The sequence below is a fragment of the Conger conger genome, chromosome 1, assembly GCF_963514075.1.
Source record: "Conger conger chromosome 1, fConCon1.1, whole genome shotgun sequence".
Lineage (NCBI taxonomy): Eukaryota > Metazoa > Chordata > Actinopteri > Anguilliformes > Congridae > Conger > Conger conger.
The window spans coordinates 34,538,933-34,561,324 of NC_083760.1; the positions used below are offsets into that span (position 1 = coordinate 34,538,933).

A 22,392-nucleotide genomic window follows, 5' to 3' on the forward strand; every position below is an offset into this window, starting at 1 on the left:
TCGAACATGTGTCGAATGTGTCCAACCCTTTCGATGACGAACATTCACGTACTGCTGACAGAAGGCCCTCTGGTGGCCATCTGCTTTTTTGCACTTTCCCCCCAAAGCAGTTAAATTTCAGCGAGAAAAAAAAAAGCAATTTCATATTTGGCAAAAAAAAGGCATGGCGGCTATGAGATAACAGAAAAATAACAGAGCCAGTGCAAGGGGCTTATCGGAAGCTTTCCAAACGTATTGGAGCGTCACTATCTCCGCTATCCTGCCATGCCTGATTTTTGCCCCACGGACAAATTTCATGAGCATATTAGGAGTCTAATCCCAATAGCGCCAGAAGGAGGGGGGGGGGGGGGTGTTCGGGTTTCAGAATGCAGGCACTTCCCGACTGTTCCTGACGGAAAGACCCGCAGCTGAACCTGGGGGTAGGCTCCTGTTACCAGCACCCCAAAGGGCCTTGCGTCTCTGCTCAGTGGCACAGAGGTTATCGTCTTTCCCTTAGTCCCTGACCTCCGCCAGCATTGCGGGTGACTTCTGGTTCCCGCACAGCGTGTGTGGCTATTGTGAATCTATATGTGTCTGTAGACTGCAGAGAACACAAGAGATTGAAAGAATCATTTTTAGCAGTCGGTGGCGGTTGAAACCCTGCAGTTTACGGTTAAGTAGACACTGTGCAAATGTTTTTAAGATTATACAAAAGATTTTAGCAACAATGGGAAAGCATGTTCTCGGGAAGCTTGTGGAATAATGGATCCCCTGCAGAATGATGATAAGACTCATTCCTCATCTTTTCTGTAACCGTTCTGTGATGCCACTACACTCACACACACACAAGCACACATTCACAAACAGACACACGATGATGTATGCATTGACAAAAACACACACAGACACACACACAGGGTGGTTGACGTTTGACTTTGGAGGTGATCCTGCAGTCACAACACTAATGCCACCTAACTGCAATTCACCCTCTTTCTGTTCCCTATTGATCGGGCTGCGGCTGAGACCCCCTCAGTGTGACGGAAGGCAACTCCACCCCCAAAATGGTGGTTCCAGACCATTCTCCAGAGGGCAAGGCAGACTACTTATCAGCCTTTGCCATAGAAAGACCACTGATTAAAATTTAAAATGGGGTGTAACTTGCTACTTCTGTTATTTAGCTTGGGATCAAAATACCAGCAGGGTGGAGGGGAGGGATTCGTTGAGTAAACACACAAACGAGAAAGTTGAGCAGACCGCAGGTAGACAGAGAAAAAACAGGGTATGATGGGATTGAGGTGCAGAGTTAAGGTCTCACCCATTTTCTTAATACAAGCTTGAAAATGACATACCCAAAATAAAATTGTTACTACTCTTGAACCATTACTACTTAACCATTAACCATTACTACTACTAAAATAAAATTACAGCTGTTCATACAAAAGGAAGATTTTTTTCTCACTGAAAAGACTTTTTGGTATTTAAGTGGAGTGCTCATGGCTGTCTGCTTAGCTTAGAAACACAATGGAACCACAGCAAAAATGCAGGACAAATCACTTACAAATTTGATGATCACCAAAAATGCAGCATTGCATTTTTTGTTGTAAAACATCAACCTTTTAAGCGCATTACTGAAAATGAAAGTAGCTTTATTAGGGGGCAAAATAGTTCCAATATGATGAAATGTTTACTATGCAACCTGAAGTGTATAGATTGAGGAGGAAATCATTCAACAGAAAACTGCACTTCAATTTGTTTCAAGTTTGAAAACATACACACCTCATCAATAAGTACAATGGATATCAAATCTTTTCTTGACATTTTTGCTTGCTTGTGGCATATGGTTTTATTTGCCATTTTATTACCATGAAACATTCCTAAACATAGCCAAGTGACACCATTTCTCATTTTGCCTTCATTTTAAGCTCAAACATTTCCCCAAAACACCATAATATATGATGTAGCAAGTAAAACCTGCACGCTATTTAACATACTAATTACATTCACATTTAAACTGGCTATACTGTGTGAGAATTGATCTGGCAATTATAATAAATAAATAATAATAATAAATGAATCATTAACCATGCAATTTATAGATTTCTCTGTCAATATTTCAGTGATGCACTTTACCATGCAATAATTAATATTCCTTGTGCAGTGTTTCTACAATATTAAAGCAATATTCCACAAGAACACTTTTGGCAAGGGCGAGCCGGGAGCTCGGCGCTCTTGCTAGCAGAAAATCTCAAGCTACAAGCGATCGACCCGGGAACTGACAGCTGCAAGGTGCGAGAGCTATCCCACCTCGCAGCGCGCGCTCCCAACTCGCAGCTGAGGACTGAACTCTGGAACTGACTATTTTGTACATAATAACACATACAGTGTAGTGTAAGAGTACTACTACTGCCAGTTGGAATAGAGGCACGATTCTCACTAGCCGCATTTACATGCAGAATATTTCTGCATTACAAATAATTTGTTACGATCGAAGATTCCAAATGAACTATTTACAAACTTTACATGCACACTGAAAAATTGATCCTATTAAAGGTGTTTACATGGCAAGCATTTAATGAATATGAAACATTTTGACATGAGTAGAATGATCTCACACAGCTACACAATGCACATCTCTAAATATGTGTTGTGTATTCTGTACAATATTTGCATTTCACTTTTCAGGCGAAAGATCGCTCACCAATAAATTCATCTGTAAGATCGTGAAATTTAAAATTTACTGGGTCGATATCGTAAATTGATATTAGCATTTTTTTCTTTGGTTGATATTTCTGTGGATTCCACTTTGGTTAAGTTTCTGAACAACTATTTGAATAACGTATTATTTCAAGCCTTTTGGCCATTGAAACATTCCACGATTTTTTGTTATTTCAATGTTTCATACTGTTTGCAAAAAGAGTCTTTTAAAAAAAAGGTCTATCGGAATAGGATAATTGCTTTCGATTAAGCGGTTTCTTTCTGATCGGCCTGTTAATCCAATTAAACATGGAATATAAGGCTCCATGTAAATGGATCTGCTGACGACAACTCTAGCCACTGATAAGTAGCCAGTGCTAACTTCTTGCCTCCTGCCTGCACTGCTCATGATTAGCACGGGGGCGACATGGCTCAGGCAGTCGTCTGGCAGTCGGAGGGTTGCCGGTTCGATCCCCCGCCCGGGCTATGTCGAAGTGTCCCTGAGCAAGACACCTAACCCCCAAATGCTCCTGACGAGCTGGTCGGTGCCTTGCATGGCAGCCAATCGCCGTCGGTGTGTGAGTGTGTGTATTATATATATATAAGGCGCTATATAAATGCCAACCATTTACCATTTACATGTGTTTAAAGTAGGAACACCCATTAGCAGAATTGTTGGGTTATCGTTAAATTATTTTGGGGCCCTTCCCTGCATCAAACTGATCCCGGTTCAGAACCCTGATGCCTTGTGCTGAAATGCTCAAAATGTCACTCACGAAATGAAAGAGAAAGCCGCGTGTCCCGTCCTCCTTCATCTGAGCGGGCGTTTGGCTTAACCGTTTCAATTTCAAACCCTCTATGCTCTACCCGCCTTTTCTGCCAGCAGAGGGAAACCGGCCGAGCGGAATGCATATTAGAAAGCAATAGATATCGATTGCGGCTCCGGACAGAGTGCGCTTTGCATAGCAAATGGTTTCCATTACCTTACCATCTTGGGATAATTAATGTGCAGTCAGTGGCCCCGTCGTCCGTTATCGGTCATTCTGCTACTGCTCAATTTTCATCTCGCCATCTCCGCTTCTTTAGGGGAGAGGGGCCTTCTTCAATAACTGTCAAGCCATTATAATTTTATAAATCATGAAGCCGCCAGTTACTACCGCACTCCTTCCCCCCTCCCCCATGCTAAATCATTCCTTTGCCTGAAGCTTCTATTCACCCCACTATCGCAGAACGAGATGCTATCATTACGCTGCAGTCATTAAGAGAGCAGGGGCGATTTGCACACGTTAAACATGATCCCTTGATCTCTGCTCTTCTTGTTCAGGTGAGGATGCTCCTCATATGTGCTCAACTTTTTTTCTTTTTTAGTACCATGTTGCATTTCACTAAGTGCTTAAGGGGCAGCCTATACCCTAGTGGCTAAAGTAAATGACTGGCATCCTGAAGGCTTGTGGTTCAAGCCCTGGTATAACTATGATAAGATCCATGTAACTGTTGGGCCCTTGAGCAAGGCGCTTAACCCTACATTGCTCCAGGGGGAATTGTCTCCTGCTTAGTCTAATCCACTGTGAGGCGCTTTCTGCGGTTATTCACACCTGCCCTGTCCTTTCGACAAACACAGGAGTCGGCACAGCTAAGACAATCACTGACTGTGCCTGTGTGCATCCGTGAATATCTGAGAGCCTGTGTATGTGCATACTGGTGTCTGTCAAAGCCTGTACGTGTATGTGTGTGTTAATAGACTGAATTAGTGATTATTTCAATATTTAATCTTAAGGTCTCTGTCTTATTACCAGGGCCGGCATCGCAGTGTAATGATCTGTGTTATTACAATATTGACGATGGAGATCCGAAGAAAAACCCTCCAAAATATAATGCATAATTCATTTATGATGTGCACTTTCAAGTCTGCAGCGAGAGCAGTTATCTCTTCTTCCTTTTAAGCAGGTTACTATTCACACAGAGATAACAGCACCTTCATACCAGACTTCAGGGGGACATAGTAAATAATGAACAACTATCATTCTAATACAAACACATATAAAACACTCATCCCTAGTGTGTGTTTACACATGGTGTGTATATGTCTGTGTGTGTTTGTACATGTTTGTGTGTGTGTGTGTGTGCACATTTATATCTGTAAGCAGGAGGAGGTGCAGCAGGTGGAGCCATTCTGCTTTAAAAATCCTCTACAGTGATCAGCACTCCCCTACACAGCTCACAAGTTGTCCAAGCCCCCTTGGATATGTGCCCCCCCCCCTCCCCCATACATACCAAACAAGCAAACCCCCAGTCTTTTAAACAGGACAGGCTCTGCATCCTCCCAGAGACCTGATTACACCCTCACAACCTGCCCACTTACTAAGACCACATTTATTCACAGCCGGCAAATGTGGCTCGGTCTGGCATGGCACCTTGGAGCCTGCTGTTAGCACTCCTGCTCTGTCTGCCCTTGCTTCCGTCAAGCACGTATGCCTTTATAGACAGTCCACTGCACTGCTTAACCGAAAAGACCCCATCAACCATAGTACTATGGGAGTAGAGAACAGTCATGACATACAGAGATGGAATTTTATATTTTGTACCAATATTTGGACACTTCGCCTGTCCAAGTATGGTTTTTCGAAACTGAATTTTATTGATTTATTTTGATTTGGAATGCCTGATACAGATATACCATGAAGGGCTAAGTACTAAAGTGGCCCACATGCATGAGGTTCTGTTTCAGTGCCTTGGCTGTATCCCTTTCTGTTGCTTTAGAAAAGGAAGCCTGTAATATGGCTCGTATCCCAAAGATGAACTTTTATGTCCTAAACAGCCGTACAGATTCTCATTACTTATGCCTGAGAGGCTTCTGTTGTTGCCACGCTGGCCTATTTTTACACTGCTGTAAAACTGGCCGATTGGGTATCTTAGTGCAATGACTATTGTTTATTGATTTTATTTGTGGTGAAAAAGCTACTAAATTTGGTATAACCTGTTGGGATTGGCCAATCTGTTTTAGAGATATGGCTTTTCAAAGTATGTGTATGGCAAGCCCTTTTAATATTCATTCAACTTCTGTAGCTAGCTACCATCTTATCCTAGCAAGCTGCCAATTTGTCCAAACTAGTTGGTCATATGACCTAGCTAGCTACCACAATTTGCCCAGCTAGCTGCCATTCAGGCCAACTAGTTGGCCATACGACCTAGCCAGTTGTGCCAAAAAGCCTGCTAGCTGTACTCAGACGAAACACAGCTAGTTTGCCGTAAATGGATGCTTGCTAGTTAACTAGTAAGGTCTTATTAAGGCTTACTACTGAGCTAGCTCAGTCAGAAGAATAATTTTACAATCTAACTATCTTATTGGCTGAGGGCAAAACCCTATGGCATAAATACCATCAAATGAATTAGCTGTATTTAAAAAATGTCTTATTTTAGCTTTTATTTTAGCATGCAACCTAGCTAGCTGTACCAAAAAGCCACCTAGCGATGGCATATGACCTAGCTAGTTAACTAGCTGCCAGAATGATTTTAGCTAGATAACTAGGTGGCTTTTACGGACATCTAGCTGTGCCAAATGGCCACCTGGCTAAGGTAAAACACCAGCTATGTATACCAAAAAGGCACCTAGTTACATAAGAAACAACATCTAGCTAGTTAACTAGCTACATAGCAAAAAGGAAAGCTAGTTATCTAACTGGCTCTAATATCTAGCCACCTAGCCAGGGACCTGGGTTTGCAAAACTCTTTTTAAAATGTAGCAAACTAACTAAAGGTGGCCTTTAACGGTCAGCTAGCTACACATTGGTGCACTGTTTTAACATTTATTCAACTTCAATAGCTAGCTACCTTCTTAGTCCGAGCTAGCTACCCATTTGTCATACCAAGCTGGCCATAAAACCTAGCTGCACTTAATCGCCAGCTAGTTTACTAGCTAAGTCAAAATCACTGATAATGTGCAGCTAGTTTACTAACTACATAGAGAAGGGGCAGCTACTTTACTAGCTGGTGTGGTGTTAGTTCCAGCTGGTTAATGAGCTAGGTTATTGCATGGCATTTGAGACTCAGCTTGCTAGCTAGCTGACTGGCTGTTATGGCCAGCTAGTTAACTAGCTACACATAAAAACATGCTATCTAGCTAGTTTAACATGCAATATTGTGTTGAGGGCAGGCAATGTGTGGCTCCTTGGATTTCATGGAAGAAATGTGTTTGACAGAGGTGCAGATTTGTGTGGTTCAACTATAAAAATAGCCTACATTTTTCAGAGAGTACCTTAATCCAAGGTAACTTTTAAATCATGCATCGTCATGTATGTTATGAAAATCAAACTTTTGATTGTTCAACCGAGAATTTATGCCACTAGATGGAATCCATTTATAAAGGAAGGGCTGCGGAGGCAGGTTAATGTCACTGCACACTGCAACAACGTTTCAAAAATTTGGACTCTATAATGTATTTATAAATGAGATAATCTAGTAGTTTATATTGCGGTGCACGTACTGTTTGTAGGGGAGAGTGACATTTAGCCTATTATGTATGGTCTTTGCACAAGCATTACGATTTCTTCATCCTCATCAAAGAAGCAAGAGATTCCGAACGACTTTCCAGAGCCCTAGCGATAGTTATGTCTACTCCGTTAACTCCAGTGGGCCATTTTAGAGCAATAGAGGGTCTCAACAGAGGGTCTGGCAAGCGACTAATTAAACCCATGGTTAGGGGTACAATTTTATAAAGGGTGCTACCCCAGTGACAAGTGCTGTAACGTTTTAGGGATTGTTTCTTACCCTTTTTCTGTAGCTAATGTTTTTGACTGTCTGATGCACTTTTCAAGTAAATAAAACTAAGTTGACAAACGTAGTAGGCTAGATAACTTCAATCAGCTATAGCTACTGAAGAAGATGTAGAAATCTGAATAAGCAAAAAAGAAGAATAAAAAAAAAATCCAGAAGCTTTTTTTTTGTGTAACTCTCACGTCGTGATGTTAGGTAGTCAAAAACGATTTAAGAAGAAGAAAGCATATTGTACCTAGATTATAAAGAGAAAATCCTCCTGTAGGCCTACATTTGTCGAACACTAGAAAACACATTTATGAAAATGTAAATTGTTTAATCTTCACATATCATCATAAATGTGTTAAGGTTATAGGGAAATACTGCAAGTTTATGATGCAAAGAACAATAATGCTATCACAATAAATAGGTAGCCTCATTTTGCTTATTGGTATTGGTTATTCGCTGCGCTCCAGCCACACTTGCGTAGCAACTTGGTGTGAACTCACCGAGACTGGTAAAAGTCCTAAGAATCGTGAATCCCTGTATTTCCAAGCTTATGTAAAGATAATTTTTTTAATTGCAGTGAGACGTACGATTGTATTTCATGCAGTGTTGCAGTTGCAACTTTACAAGGGTAGCCTGCATTTGAGAGTAGGCTAGGTCATCTGTGTGATATGAATGTCGTATTTATTAAAGCTACAGTAAATTACACAGTAAGCGAACGGGCCTGCCTACTAATCGCATTTTGCAACTTAACCAGATTTTAAAATGCGCAGGTAAAAAAACTGTTGATGTGGGGAAAGTAATTTAGCTTTACCTATCTTCTACCGCGAGCATATCCAGAACTATAATAATAATAATAATAATAATAATAATTTTATAATCATTCGTTATTTAGCTGATTATTTTATCCAGATTAAACTAAGCAGGGGACAATACCCCCCAACTCAAACCGGGTATAGGAGCCCAGAGTGTTCTCCAAGTTGCTGGCTAAATGGCCGACTACTCACATGTAGCTGGCCGGCTACTCTATAAAACATCATTGTATCTTTAAAAAATATATTCAATGTCATCTGTAATAACAAAATCCGTTGCCCAATAATATTGTCCGCTGCCAACTGCATTGTCACACCCACTATATTCCGGTATCAATATGATGTCAATTATTTGCTCTCTTGGGAGAGAGGAAAGCGCCTAGTCTTGCTCTCTTCGCTGGTAGCTCGTCATTTTCTCTGCGAACACGATGTCACGTAGTTACCTAATCACAATCAGCGGTGAGTTTATTGTATTTTCTGTAGGCTATTTCACATATTAGTTAGCTAGTAACACAAGGGTTGAGCAAGTACTGCATTACTTGTATATGTTTTACTCCATACAAAGTGCCCCCATTCATGCTTTGAAATGTTTGGGGAGTTATTGGTTTACTCAGTGCAGTAATCCTGCTTTGTGAAATATCGCCCGTTCAGATTGCTAGCTAGCTACAGCAGATACTTTAGCTAAAATCGTATTCTGTGCTATACATGCATGTCGCAACAACAGCAATAAGCCAACAGGGTCCATGTAAGTGTTTAACTTAATAGTAGACCAACTGTTCGATTAACTAACATGAAGAACCAGAAACGGAGGCGTTGAGTAGTAAAACATAGGCGAAGAATGGCTAGACATTAAGGATTTCCAGCCGTCCTCACGCATTAAAGTGTGTTCAGACCACTTCAGATCACAGGTAATCTGATTTAGCTCCCTAGCTAGCTAGCTACATTAACATTACAGCAATCTAGAAAATCCACTGCAAGCAACAACAATGCACCCCTGATCACACAATGACAAGATACTAGTTAAGTACTTATATCCTTATTCTACGATCAGAACAAGTTCACACAACATTCTCTTGACATACGGAGTGAGGAAAATAACAGCAGGCAGTAGTTTTTACTGATCTAAGGGGGAGGAACTGGCCTATCACAAAACAGTGTTAACTTTATGCATTTGTCACTGATACTGCAGTTACTGCAGCCAATGTAAATCCATTATCCAATCACTGATAATGAATCCAATTACTCGCACAACATTCGTATTCGTAAATAAGTCATTGCTCGTTACCAGTACTCGTATGAAATGAATACTCGGCTCAGCCCTACTTAACACATTAAGTTCTATCTGCGTTTACCCGATTAGCAAACTACCCTCAACCGTAAAATAGTTGTAACATTAGAAGAATAAAGTAAATAGGCTACACAATCCCTAAGGTTAGCTCATACTGTCCTATATTGTGATCCATTCCATAGCCAACTAGCCTAACAGAAATAAACAGATATTTTATGTTTGGCAAAAAACAACTGTTCTTACAGTACAAATCATATTTCCAAGTCAGAGCTAAGCATTCCTCTATATACTATATGGCGAGTCACCTCAAAATTATGCGTGACCTCAATTCCGTTTTTCAGCAATTTCTGCTTTTGACAACAAAACAAAAGACACTCTGCTGCCTCCTACTGTAGGAACCACACAAGTATTTTTTCCTGGCCAGTGGCATTCTTGCTGCAGAGACAAAACATCAAATGAAACCATTGTAATTGTCACTAAAAAAAAAAGTCACCTTTTTAATTAAAACTAATTTCAATGACTGCTGACTGACGGTGAGTGAAAGTAGACATATACCACTGCATCGAAGCATTCGTGTCACGTAACGGGGAGAGCAGTGCACGTTTGTTTTGGCTCTTACCTTTCGGGTAGTATGGCTTCTTCATGCTGTCATGCAACCGGGACTTGCGCTCCTCGCCGCAGCTATGCCTTGTGCCATGCTCCTCGTGCATCCGGTGGCTCTCTCGCCTAGAAGCCGCCTCATTCGCCATTTTGTCCCGCATGGCCTTGGCCCGCTCCGACTCCAGGGCGATGGCCTTCTCCAGCAGGGACAGGTTGCCCTTGGTCATGTCGAACACCTCCTCGGAGCGGTCCGAGGTCACAGAGGTGGTGTCCTCGTCTCGATAGCCGGCATTCTCATGCGCGCAGCTGGAGAAGGCCTTGGAGTGCGGGCTGAGCTGCTCCTCCAGCTTCATCAGGTTGACCATGTCAGAATAGTTGCGCTCCAGTGCACCCTGCTGGCAGTCGATGTAGATGGCGGGCCGCAGGTTGGGCGGCTCGAGGGGGGCGTTCTGGATGTGCTGGGGCGTCTGCGTCTGCGGCTGCGCGGGTGGGCCGCGGTCGGCCGGCTGCGTCTCGCTCAGCTTGCGTGCCAGGTCGAAGCACTGGTTCCTCAGGCACTCCAGGCTGCTCAGGCACACCTCCTCATCGCTCTCCTCCACTTGCCCGTTGCTGGCAGGCTTTCCCTGCCCCCCAGAGCCGACCCCGCTAGCATTCCGCCCCCCAGACCTGCCGTTGCAGTCCTCGCTGTCCCCGCCCTGCCCCGCTCCCCTGTCCAGATAACCCCGCCCACTCACATTGTCCGAGAGCACGGCGCCGTGGCCTTGTGCCAGCAGCTTCAATGAGTCCACCGTCTCTCGCACCACGTCGCTGTCTACATCCAGGCTCAGCTCGCCCTTCCTCCCGCCCTTCTCTTCGTTCTCCTCGTCCTCCTCCTCGGCGCTGTGGGACGAGTTGCTGTTCATTTCGGACTCAGTCATGGCACGGTAGGCCGCGTCCTCGGCTATCTTGCCCAGGTTCAGGAGCGACTTGGCCACCAGCTCGTCGTAGTTGTCGTACTCATCGTTGTTGTTGTCGTCCTTCTCTGTGGCCTGGCCAGACTTAACGTAGCTGCCATTTGTCTGTTTGTCCTCTGTCAAAGAGGAGGGGGGACAAAATTAAAGGCTTAATTCAATCGCTGTGATTTTATTTTGACCAGCAAATTGGATTTCCGTCAACACTGGACATGCTTGATCTATCTTTATTAGATTTCGTAGGAAATCTTTGCATTGTCCTATCCAATTATAACAATGTTTGCTGTCTTTACCAACTGTTTGTCAACTAGAAATACAGTATGTATCTACACTTAAAGCACAAGGCTGTTTGAAGGTTCCCCTGTGTTATAGATTAATTTATATAGCTTTCGAAGAAAGATACATTTACGCAATAAAACAGCCACACTTCCCAGTGAGAACTGCCAAACCTTCAGCTTGGATAAGTAGATTATGAATGATCAGGTAAAACAAACAGCAAAACACACATTTTTCTCAGAATTTAATGAGCTGCTTATATGTAACTTTTGGGTAACCCTGGCCTTACACTATGGCCGGCACCAAGCTGTTCAAAATGGTTGTAACTTGTATACATTTCCCACAGATAGGCTATACCCGATCGTTTCCAACACCATCTCAGGCAACCAACCCCTATGTCTCAGCCATTTACACAGTGATTTTATTTTGAGATGCTCCCTTTTTTCCAGAAACATTATGTAAAGCCTTCAGTTTTTCTTTTGTGGTTCAGTTTTAATTATGAATGCAAATGACTAGCCATCTATAGAGATTTCGCTAGTTCCAAGCTACAGTACTGTCCTATCTCTGATGAAGTTATATTAGCTACCCTTAGAACAGCAAAACAGATGACAATGAATCTAAAACGAACAAAAACCGCATGCTTCTTCACTGAGCCGTACTTAGCAGATTATTTGGTAATTTCACAAATTCTACAAAAAAACAAAACACCTGTAAAAATAAATAATTGTGACAGTGAGTAATGTCAACTCTTTATTGTGGTCACATCAGCTGAACTGAAGTCTTTGCTTATCATTAAGTGGAGACACAGAGGGCTCTGAAAGGTTACGGAACCCCCAATGCCTGTGATTTCATGCCTCCACTTCTGGCTGGTTTCCTAATGCCCATCTTCCCATCTCCTCCCTTGAGCTTTCCGGAGCGTGATCGTTCACACAGCTCACATTCCCTGCCTGGCAAACCGCCTGGTTCGCCAAACAGTCATTTTTAATTGAGAAGTGTTAATTAAGGACTGTTGAAAGATATTGGCATTTCCAAAAACTATTCACCTGCAACAATTTTCATAACCAAGCAATAGCAATAGTAATAATACCATAATATAGAATAAGAGTAAGACTGAAATACATATACTTTTAAAGAAATGGGTGTAGAAAATATATGGATATACACCTGTATATGTGAATACATTTTTGTATATTGTTATTCTAAATAGCAGCACTCGTTTTCCTGATGACACAAAAGCGGAGTTAATTCTAATGCACAAAATGAGTGGGGAAATGAAAAGGCTTTGGGACGGGAGAGGGAACAGTCACGAATGACCAAGTCCATATTTTGACTTAGGAAGTCTGTTACAGTCGCCAGTCAGGAGGGTTTAATTTTGCCGGCTTGAAACATGCCTGGAAGAAGCAATTTGAAGAGCAATCAAGGGACACAAAGGAAATGGGGAGGCGAAGCAGATTGAAAGTGCAACGGAGAGATTATGGCCCTGCTGTGACTGGATTAGCGTGGCTGTAATGTGGTTTAACAGTCAGAGACAGAGAGGAAGCCGTTAACCATTCTACTCTGGTGAGGCTGCTATGGCTAGGCATGCGCAAAGGTTTTTTGCAAAAGGTGCAATTCTGTCCTCCAGCCCCAAGACGGTAGTAGCCTACATTCCACCAGTGAACTTCAGCAGCGGTAAATCTAAAACAAATTTTACAGGAAAACATTTATTTGACTCTAAAACTCTGGGGAAGAGGTACTATCAGAGAGGAATAGTCGGAGCGAGAGGCCGCACTTTGGGTCTGAAATGTCCTCACTCGTATTTTATTTGACAAACAACAGTCGCTCATAAAATGATTGAAGGTCAATGGAGTTTTACCAAAACATGTTAAATATCTAGAAAGACTACATAAAAAGTATTCCTTTTTCTCCCAGACCTAGTACAATTGCACACAACCCGTAATTGTTTTGATAATCAAATAAAAATCAACTTTTAATCAGCCTAGCCCCGGTCAGATGTGGGCCGCTCTGATCATAATGTGAGGAGTTAGCAGCTAAGATAATGTTAGGCAGTAACGTTAGTTAGATAAGATATATAAAGTAACCTATTACGTTAACCAGCTAGGTAGTTATAGCTAACATTAAATTTGATAACTATAAGTTTAGAGTTATCGAATACTTTAACATTAGCTAATGACTACTACTACTACCATTACTGGCCACTGAAAACCACAACTGTACATGCATGCTCACTTCCCATTGTGCGGACAAAAAAAAAGTGCCAGTTGGCATCTTCCTATCGTGTAAAATCTTTGGTATTATTTTCTACAAGAGTGAGTATGGTGAGAGAGGAATATGTAGAGGGAGAGGTGGAAATTGTGGCTGAATTGTCCGCAGTGTTGCCAATTGAGGGAATTTATCTCCAAATCTGGCTATTTCTGAGAACCCCTGCAATGTTTAGAGATCTTTTACAACAAGAAGCTATTTCAGCGATTTTTAAACTGAGCACAGTGATTATCCAATAGCAGACATCCCACCTCTCCCGGAAGGTCTGGGGAGTCTCCCGGAATTCAGTACCTGCTCCCTGATACCCGCGAGCGGGCATAATTCTCCTGCAAATCAGCAATGAGCACCAAGAGCAGAGTGAAGTTAAGAAATATGCATTATCCTGTCGCTAATAGACGGACAATCGCAAATTAAGAAACCGAAAAGTGAAAAATGCAGGTGATGGTGCTAATGTTCAGGTTGCTCAGCACCGACCCCCAACCCCCTGGGTTGCATACCAAGCATCAAATGCGGCTTCTCAAGGTGTGATGTGATGGGATGGGATGGGGGGGGCAGGATGTTTGCAATAGGCTAACGGAGCCACGCCTGTCATAATGCTAATTTCTGCACACTTTACTTTTCCAAGCTAATTGGGTCCCACCAATCACTGCAGTCGGTAACATTGATCTTGCGCTCTCACTAAGGTCCTCAGTTCACTCTTACTGTAGGCAACACACTTGCACACTTTAACCGCATATGAATTGGTTGATTACAAATTGTAGACGACAGAATCATATCCTGAAAAAATCTTATGGAGCTCACTATATAGACTGTTAATGCAAATATTGACTCAGCCAATCATGTGGCAGCAGCTCAATGCATGAAATCATGCAGACATGGTCGAGAGCTTCAGTTGTTGTTTTGACCAAACATCAGAATGCAGAAGAAATGTGATCTACTGTAAGTGACTTGTGGCATGGTTTTTGGTTACAGACAGGGTGGTTGTAGTATCTCAGAAACTGGAGATCTCCTGGGATTTTCACACACAACTCTCTTTCGAGTTTACAGAGAAACATATGTATATATATATATATATCCAACTCAGCAATCCAGCTTGGTGATATCTACCCCCTGAATGGGAAATAAGTCAAATGGAAATTAAACGACACAGGTAACGGAAATGGCTAATGAGATGGGTGAACACCTGCTGTACCAAAAATCGAAAAAACCTAAACCTACACAATAAAGTCAACATATCAAAGCAAAATAAAGTACTATCCTGATATAAGGATTTTGCAATCCAGCAGTACTCCAAACTCCAAACTCCAAACTGGAGTTACTAGGTTCTACCTATGGCAAACAAGCTAGATGAGAATCACAACTTTAGTCTAATTGTGAAAGAACGAGGTTGAACACACACATTCTACAGGCTATGGCAATTTCGGCAAACAAACTAGGGGTGCATTTTCACCTAATTCTTATGCCTGTGCCTCTCCAGGACTGGGGATGGGAAGGCCATTACAACAAGAAATTATTTATCTGGTCATTATCTGGTCTTTATTTTGGACAGATAGCACACCAATGCCTTGTGTTGTCCAATGAGTCCACATGTGACACACATTCTTCATGAAGGCATAGCAGTCCGCATTATATGGCCAGATACTGTATATGGCCACATCACAAGTGGTTAATTCCAAATTTCCCGGCACATTGAACTGCATTTTAGCCAAAAGTGGAGGCAAATATTTACTGTCTCAGCAAAAAATGTTTTTAAGCCACCATCTTAACAGGATTCTAACAGATGGCTCAGGGCTGTTGTGAGCCCGACACTGAAGCAGCATGGAAGGTCAAAGCGAACAATCCATATGCACCTCAAATTACCGTGACCGCCTTTAACAGAACACTGGCTGCTATTTCAGGGGATTTCAGTTTTATCCAAGTTTAAAAAATTTGGCCTCTGAAGGCTTTCTTTTCTGCTCCTGTTCTCATGAGGAATCAGCAAGAAACTGACAGAGACGCAGGGGGAAAAGACTCCATCAAACAGAAGAGGTAAATGTGGAGAAACCATTTTTAAAAAGCAAAGCAGTGTTCTTATTTCTTATATATTAAACCAATTTGTTGATTTAAATTTATTGTTCAGTAATAAATACAGAAAAACACTTTCAAAAGTGCATGCTACAGAGGTTTCCCTGTGTTTCCTGTGAGTGACCTCAAAGGGTTTTTATTTAATTTAATTTTTTTAACTTTTTTTTTGCTGGAAATAGAATGATGTTGCATTAATAGTAGCCTAAACTAATCATTAATACTCAATATTAATATATTGTGTGAAATGTACCCTATTATCTTCTTGTTTCGATAGGCAGCCATACAAACTATATAAGTCTATAAAACATAATGCGCACAGGATCTACGCAACCCGGTCATTGAGGTAAATCCCGGAGATCACCTGTTTAATATGCCCTCCAGGGCTATGCTGCTGAAGACAATTGGTCTATTCGAGCAACTCTTTGTTGACAGTGACACTGTCAGAACCAGAATCTGATTCCCAACATGGGTTCCGAAGTATGGGAATGTCCTGCACAAAATCCTTTCAAAGGAGTTTGCTCTATTTGAGACTAAAAAAGAACGTCCCAAGAACCTACAGCAGCTCTACTCAGCTCTTGCAACAATACAGCCCATGTCTGTCAAAGCCAAAGGAGCCTTCTCAGTTTGCTGAGCGACTGCGCAATTAATGCCTTCTTTTTCTTGCAGTTGCACTTCGTGAAAATAAAAGAAAGAACTTGGAAAGTCATCTTAGAGAGTGTTAAATGTAGTAGGCTAACTGTAAGTTAATATGAATGGAATTAAATGGAATAGGCTAGTTGTTGGAGTTCTTCAATCTAATTTTGAGTTAAAGTCAGCTATTTGACACATTGTTGAGCAAAAGTCATCGGCACCACTGTAGTTAAAAAATAATTTGTTTTTTCTTGAGAAAATTATTTGAACTAAATTAACCTTTGTTACAGAAAAAGATTTGATGTAAAATACCATAAGCACAGTAATGCGAGGTCTCGTTTTGTTAAATAGAATTTTTTTTTTTTTAATCTTGAATTTGAACTGAATTGCTGTATGTTCCTAGCAATAAAACATTTGATGTGATAAAATAGCATCGTTCGGTATTTGTAGGCCTAGTAGTATTAAAAGGCACTTCCGGATTCTGCGGGAATCTCATCATTTCCTGGGAGGGAAATTCTGGGAATTTAAAAGTGGTCCAATTCAGGAATTTTGAGGAATCTTGAGCAACCCTACTTGGTAGTACTGAAGTGGCCACTTCCACCAGAAGTTAGCATCCATTCAATGGTAGTTTTTCTCCTGAGGAATGTGGTTTATGATTACCGTTGTTTATTGACCATCCCAGACACTAAAACACTTTTGATTTTTGTAAATCGGACCAATAATTAGGCTGTAGAGATGAACAACTACACAACTTCCCTGTGTTCGGAGGACCGTGTTAGTGCACAATGTTTCGAATGCCTATTCACAATGTTCCAAATAGCACCTGAAGCACACCTACGCCTACTACAGTTTTACACAGGCTTATTTGGCTGTGCTGAATAAGCCTGGAAGGTCTGTAGTCTCTGGCTAGCAACAGCTTCGCAACCACACTGTCACTGGGGAGCACCATTACCATGCCACTGTATGCTGAAACGGATTGTGTACGTGACTCATACCAAGTTTTTATGAAAACGGAAGGAATTTGTTTTCATAAAACACTCCTTATCTCTTTGGGTTAAACATTAAAGTGTGTCTTCACTGCGGTTTTCTGTCACTGTAAATTTAAATAACAGAAAAAGTCTTCCCTGAGATGGCATTTTGGGGAGAGGAGGTAAAATGAGCCTGTAGTTGAGATGTAATTGTAACGTCACCACACGGATGACAGACAACAGGCAAGTATTTGTTTAATCATGGAAGTCTATTGGACCTGTTGCTTTACTGTAAGTTCTACATTGTTTTTCTTTCTTTTGTGGGTGTTAGCCAGGTAGGCAATGGCCCGGCATTCTGTAATAGCGAAAGTCATCGTAGCCTACTGTACATTAGGTCATAACGAGTTTCAAAAAACATTTCACTAGCTCCCGATAATACATTAGCCTATTTTATCTCAGAATTTAACCTGATATTAAAAAAACTTGGTGCATGAGCTTGAAGGCCATTTGCACATTAAAAACAGAACACGATTTGATCGCAGGACCTTTGGTATGTTTAATAAAGAAAATAATTGAGCATACGATTATTATCTGAGTGTATTGTATGCAGCATTTCATTTTTATAAAGGGTGTCAGTAATTCTGAAGCTGACTGTAAACTAGGGGTGAGTACTGCATTACTCGTATGTTTTAAGTTCATACTTGGGCGTGACCTAACCCGTAAGTGTCGTTTAAACAGTCCCCCGTACTACAATGCGATTTTGCAGTACATTGAAACTAAGACTTTCACCTGCAGAACTACTACAGTTTTGCACTCTGTTATGCAGGTAAATCTCTGTTAAATCTTAATCTGGTTAATCATAACATTAATTAAAAACCGAAACTGCCTATATAAAACGATGTGTGTACGTGCGTGTACAATGTCACAAGGAACACTTTTCGCTGAGCCACCTGCCTGTTCGTATCAGAACCACTATCCGCGTTGCCGTCACACTCATCGCCCTTTAAACACACACCCACGTTTTCCTAAAGCACTATACTCTTATGCAGCACATCCATCACAGTTTGTTACATAAATAAAATAATGCAGATAAAAATCACTCAAATAACATACCGTAAATCACAAACACTTGTGTGACCAGCGACCACATTCCTGTCAAGATCCCCGGACTGCAAACTCTCATGGCAATCTGTGACAGAGGCAATACACCTCATTCAATACACTGGGCCTGCATGGATTATCAAAATAATTAAGGTTGGAACAAAACTGCCCCATATCTTGCTATCGGGTCATTTCTATCTGTCACCCACAGTACAGTACAGTCAGCCTAAAGTAGCCAACTAGGCTACCAACCACCACCTAAGGTTGCAATGAACAGGCTTATTTCAATTCATTTAGGAGCTAAAAATGTATTAACTCACATGATCATTAAAACACTACTGATTTCTAACCCCGACCATAGAAAGCGTCTAAATGCAAAGTAAGTCTGACCCAGGTAGAAAGCTCACTCTATCCAAAGTGCTGCCATTCATGCTTTGACATGTTTGGGGCGTGTCTACATAATACACGTGTCGTAAGCAACCTGGAATATGCACCCGATAAGGTTCGGTCAGAAACACCCAGTGACTATAGTTCCTACCAGAGGTGCGTTCAAGACAGCGAAGGTTCACGGCGCTTTGAATACAAATGGATGTGACTTTTAATAGGTTTGCAACGTTTGTGATCTTGAATGCACCTCTGGTCACGCTATGACAAGATACTATTTAAGTTGTTATATCCTTAATCTACAGTCGGAACAAGTTCACACAACAGTCTCTTGAAAAAATAGCAGCAGGCAGTAATTTTAACTAATTTAAGGGAGAGGAACCAAAGAGGAACTAGCCTATCATGAAACAGTGTTAACTTTATGTTACGCATTCGTCACTGATGTACAGCTACTACAGCCAATATAAAAAATAAATAAATAAAACAGGCCAGGTTCTCTGATCATGGATAATGAATCCAATTACTCGCACAACATTCGTATTCCGAAATAAGTCAATACTTGTTACAAAACAAATCTGAAATGAATACTCGGATCACCCCTACTGTATACTTCATAACTTTTACTCTCGTGCCCAAATACGTTGGCAAAGTCAATTCTGAGGCTGTTCTGTAGTTGGTTGATTTGCTCTTTTGTTCCTCAGCTGTGCCAGTTCTAGCCTATATGTCTTTTCTATATGGATTTGTTTTCTTCTTATGTTTTTGGGGGCTTTTGTCCTTTATGCGTTTTGACTTTCCTTTTATTTTTCTGCAATTTAAAACTTCCCAACAATTACAAAAAAGATATAGCAAGGTCCCTGGATGGACTACAGAAATGACAGACAACTCTTTGTAAAGGTGAAACCAGAATTAACCATACAAAGAAAACAGCTACCGGACAAAATCCTGCCCACTTCCGGTGTAAACCACGCCCCCTTACGAGTATGGATACAGATAATATAGGTGGTTGAACGGATACAGATACAGATGCAGAATGCAGTACTTGCTCACCAAATATGCTGCATGCAAAGCAACACATTCGGTCACATTTATCTGAATAATCAAAATGCTGTTCAGCTTCTGCAATTTAATACCAGCCAGCTTGGAATGAGCATTTATCCGCTGCTTTGGGTTGGCTGAGGCTGTTTCCTCCACCTCATCGCAATTGTCCTGGTAGCTACCATCACCATCATCATGGTAGCTAACAGTAGCATCCATTGGGGGATTTGTTTCCAAAATTACTTCCAAATTACTTACAATGTAGCTAGAGATTCACTCTTCCTGATAATGCGGCTGCTACAAACCTGACAACCTGTCCTGAGGCATTAGCTATGGAACATACAGTTTAAAACTACAGTTTTTAAAAATAGAGAGCTTCTCTCTCCATGTCAAGGTTGAAATACATGGCATTTATTCGAAGATAGAAATAAAAAACTAATTTGTGGGGAAATGTTTCCGTGGAATTGAATAAAGCTAGACAGCCTTATGAAGCAAATAAACACAAATTGCTGTTCTGTTCTCAAAGTGGGCAGATATCCTCACCATTCTCCTGGTTCTGCTCCTCGTAGTCATCCTCTTCCTCATCTTCATCATATTCCTCCTCTTCTTCTTCCTCTTCTTCCTCGTCAACATCCCCCTCCTCTTCCTCTTCTTCCTCCTCCTCTTCCTCGACCCCCTCCTCTTCCGGTTCTGCCTCTTGCCCGTCCACCCTCTCCACGCCTGCCTCGTCCTCTAGCTCTACCTGCTCCTCATTGTCCTCTGAATATTCCTCATCTTCTTCCTCCTCCTCCTCTTCCTCTTCCTCTTTCTCGTCCATCTCCTCTGTGCCATCCGTCTCGTAGCACTCGTCCATGGATGAGTTTTCTGAACGAGTCAGTAAGGGCTTCCTCTTGGCCACAGGCTCCTGTGGCTGCTTGTCCAGGTATTTCCTTTTTTTGGCCAAAGGGCAGCCGTAGACACTGAGAGAGAAAGACAGGGGGGGTAAGTACTTTTCAAAGTAGTTTAGAGTGAAAGTACAGACAGCAGAACTACACACAGCAGAGAACAGGTGGCCAGGGAAGAAATGATTAAGCCAGTTAAACCTGGGGATGATTAGGAAGATAGATTGATGGAGCCAAGTAGGGAAATTGGCCAGGGGAACCCCTATTCTTTCTGATAAGTGCCATTGGGTCTTTAATGAAGAGTCAGGACTTTAGTTAAATATCTCTTCAGTTAAAAAAACATCATCTGTGTGCCATCCGAACCATCACCAACTAAACCATAACATATCCAGGCCTGGGGTTGAGGGGGTGCATGAGGTGTTATCTATTAGATAAAGGGAATTTCTAAAAAGCAGAACAGAAGAAGATGGAAATAAATATGACATAGCAAAATAAACTGACCAACAGGACTATAGCAAGATACTGGAAAAAATAGAAGGAAAGTACAAAATAGTATAAGTAAAAATTATACTTATAAATGATATGAAAGAGGTTATAGATTTATTTAATGATTTTCTTTTAAATATTGGGACTTAACTTACTAACTTAGCAAAGGACATTTCTGAGCCAAGTAACATGAATGGTGAAGAGAGAATCAGAGAGAATCGATAAAAAAACTTACTCCATGTTTCTCAGAGGAGTTGAAAAGGAAATTATTGATATTGTTGAAAATTTCAAGATAAAGTAGTCGACCGACTGGAATCCAATCAAAATGTCACTAGTAAAGAGTATAATTTAGGGAGATGTTTATTTACCAATTATGGACCAGCTTTTTAAATTGACTGTATGTTGCTCTGGATAACAGCGTCTGCCAAATGGCAATAATGTAATGCAAAAAACAAAACCTTTTCTGACTTTTCTGACATTTCTGACTTTTCACTCAACACTGAATAACCAAGTGAAAAACCGATTCAGAATCACTCCCGATGGAACTGAAATGAAGGAAAACCTGTGTGAATTATTATCTTACAACACCCAAACATGTTCCCTGGTTTGTTTTGTTTAATTGAAAGGCTGAGTTTCTGAAATGGAAGATATAGCTAGCCAAAGCATTTACATTAATTTCATTCACATACTATAGAAACCCTGTAACCCTGTATCGACTATAATGGTCGAGGGACTTCTGAGGTTCCAAACAACCAAAACACAATTATTTGCGGTGCGTTGGAGAAGCAAATGGCTTATCTCCCCATCGGAGTGAGGCGCACGTTCCAAGCTGATAATCTTAGCGTCTGCAAAGCCTATCGATCACAGGGTACTGCAGGGCTGGTGCCAGGCTTTGAGAGAGACTGCTCTGCTCTAGTTAACTAGGATGGGTGGTGTGGCCGCTGTGCCAGCCTGTATAACCTTTTGAGGGATACAATGTGTCATATTCAGGTTTCGGACAGTTTAGGAATATCACTGCGTTTGAATTAATATGCAGACGTGGGTAAATATCCAATGATATTTATTATGTTGCAGGCAGAACTTTATGTCCAATGTAAATCTGTGAATTTGAATGTTGATATCTTTACCAAATTTTGTATTCAACAAAATTTCCTAGTTAAATCAACAGTAAATCAAATACCTGCCACGTAACCATGTTACAACAGTGGGGTGCAGAAGAGCATC

General features: G+C 41.4%; 1 protein-coding gene across 2 annotated transcripts in view; it reads right to left on the reverse strand.

Annotated features, from left to right (window-relative positions):
• Positions 1 to 22,392, reverse strand: part of myt1lb (myelin transcription factor 1-like, b) — a 155,773-nt gene that overhangs the window by 45,667 nt on the left and 87,714 nt on the right. For both annotated transcript variants that reach the window (XM_061255079.1, XM_061255070.1), the window contains exons 6-7: positions 20,345 to 20,760; positions 10,151 to 11,200 (exon numbers count right to left, since the gene is read on the reverse strand). In XM_061255079.1, coding sequence (XP_061111063.1) covers positions 10,151 to 11,200; positions 20,345 to 20,760 — 1,466 coding nt within the window. The remainder of the gene's footprint in view (positions 1 to 10,150; positions 11,201 to 20,344; positions 20,761 to 22,392) is intronic.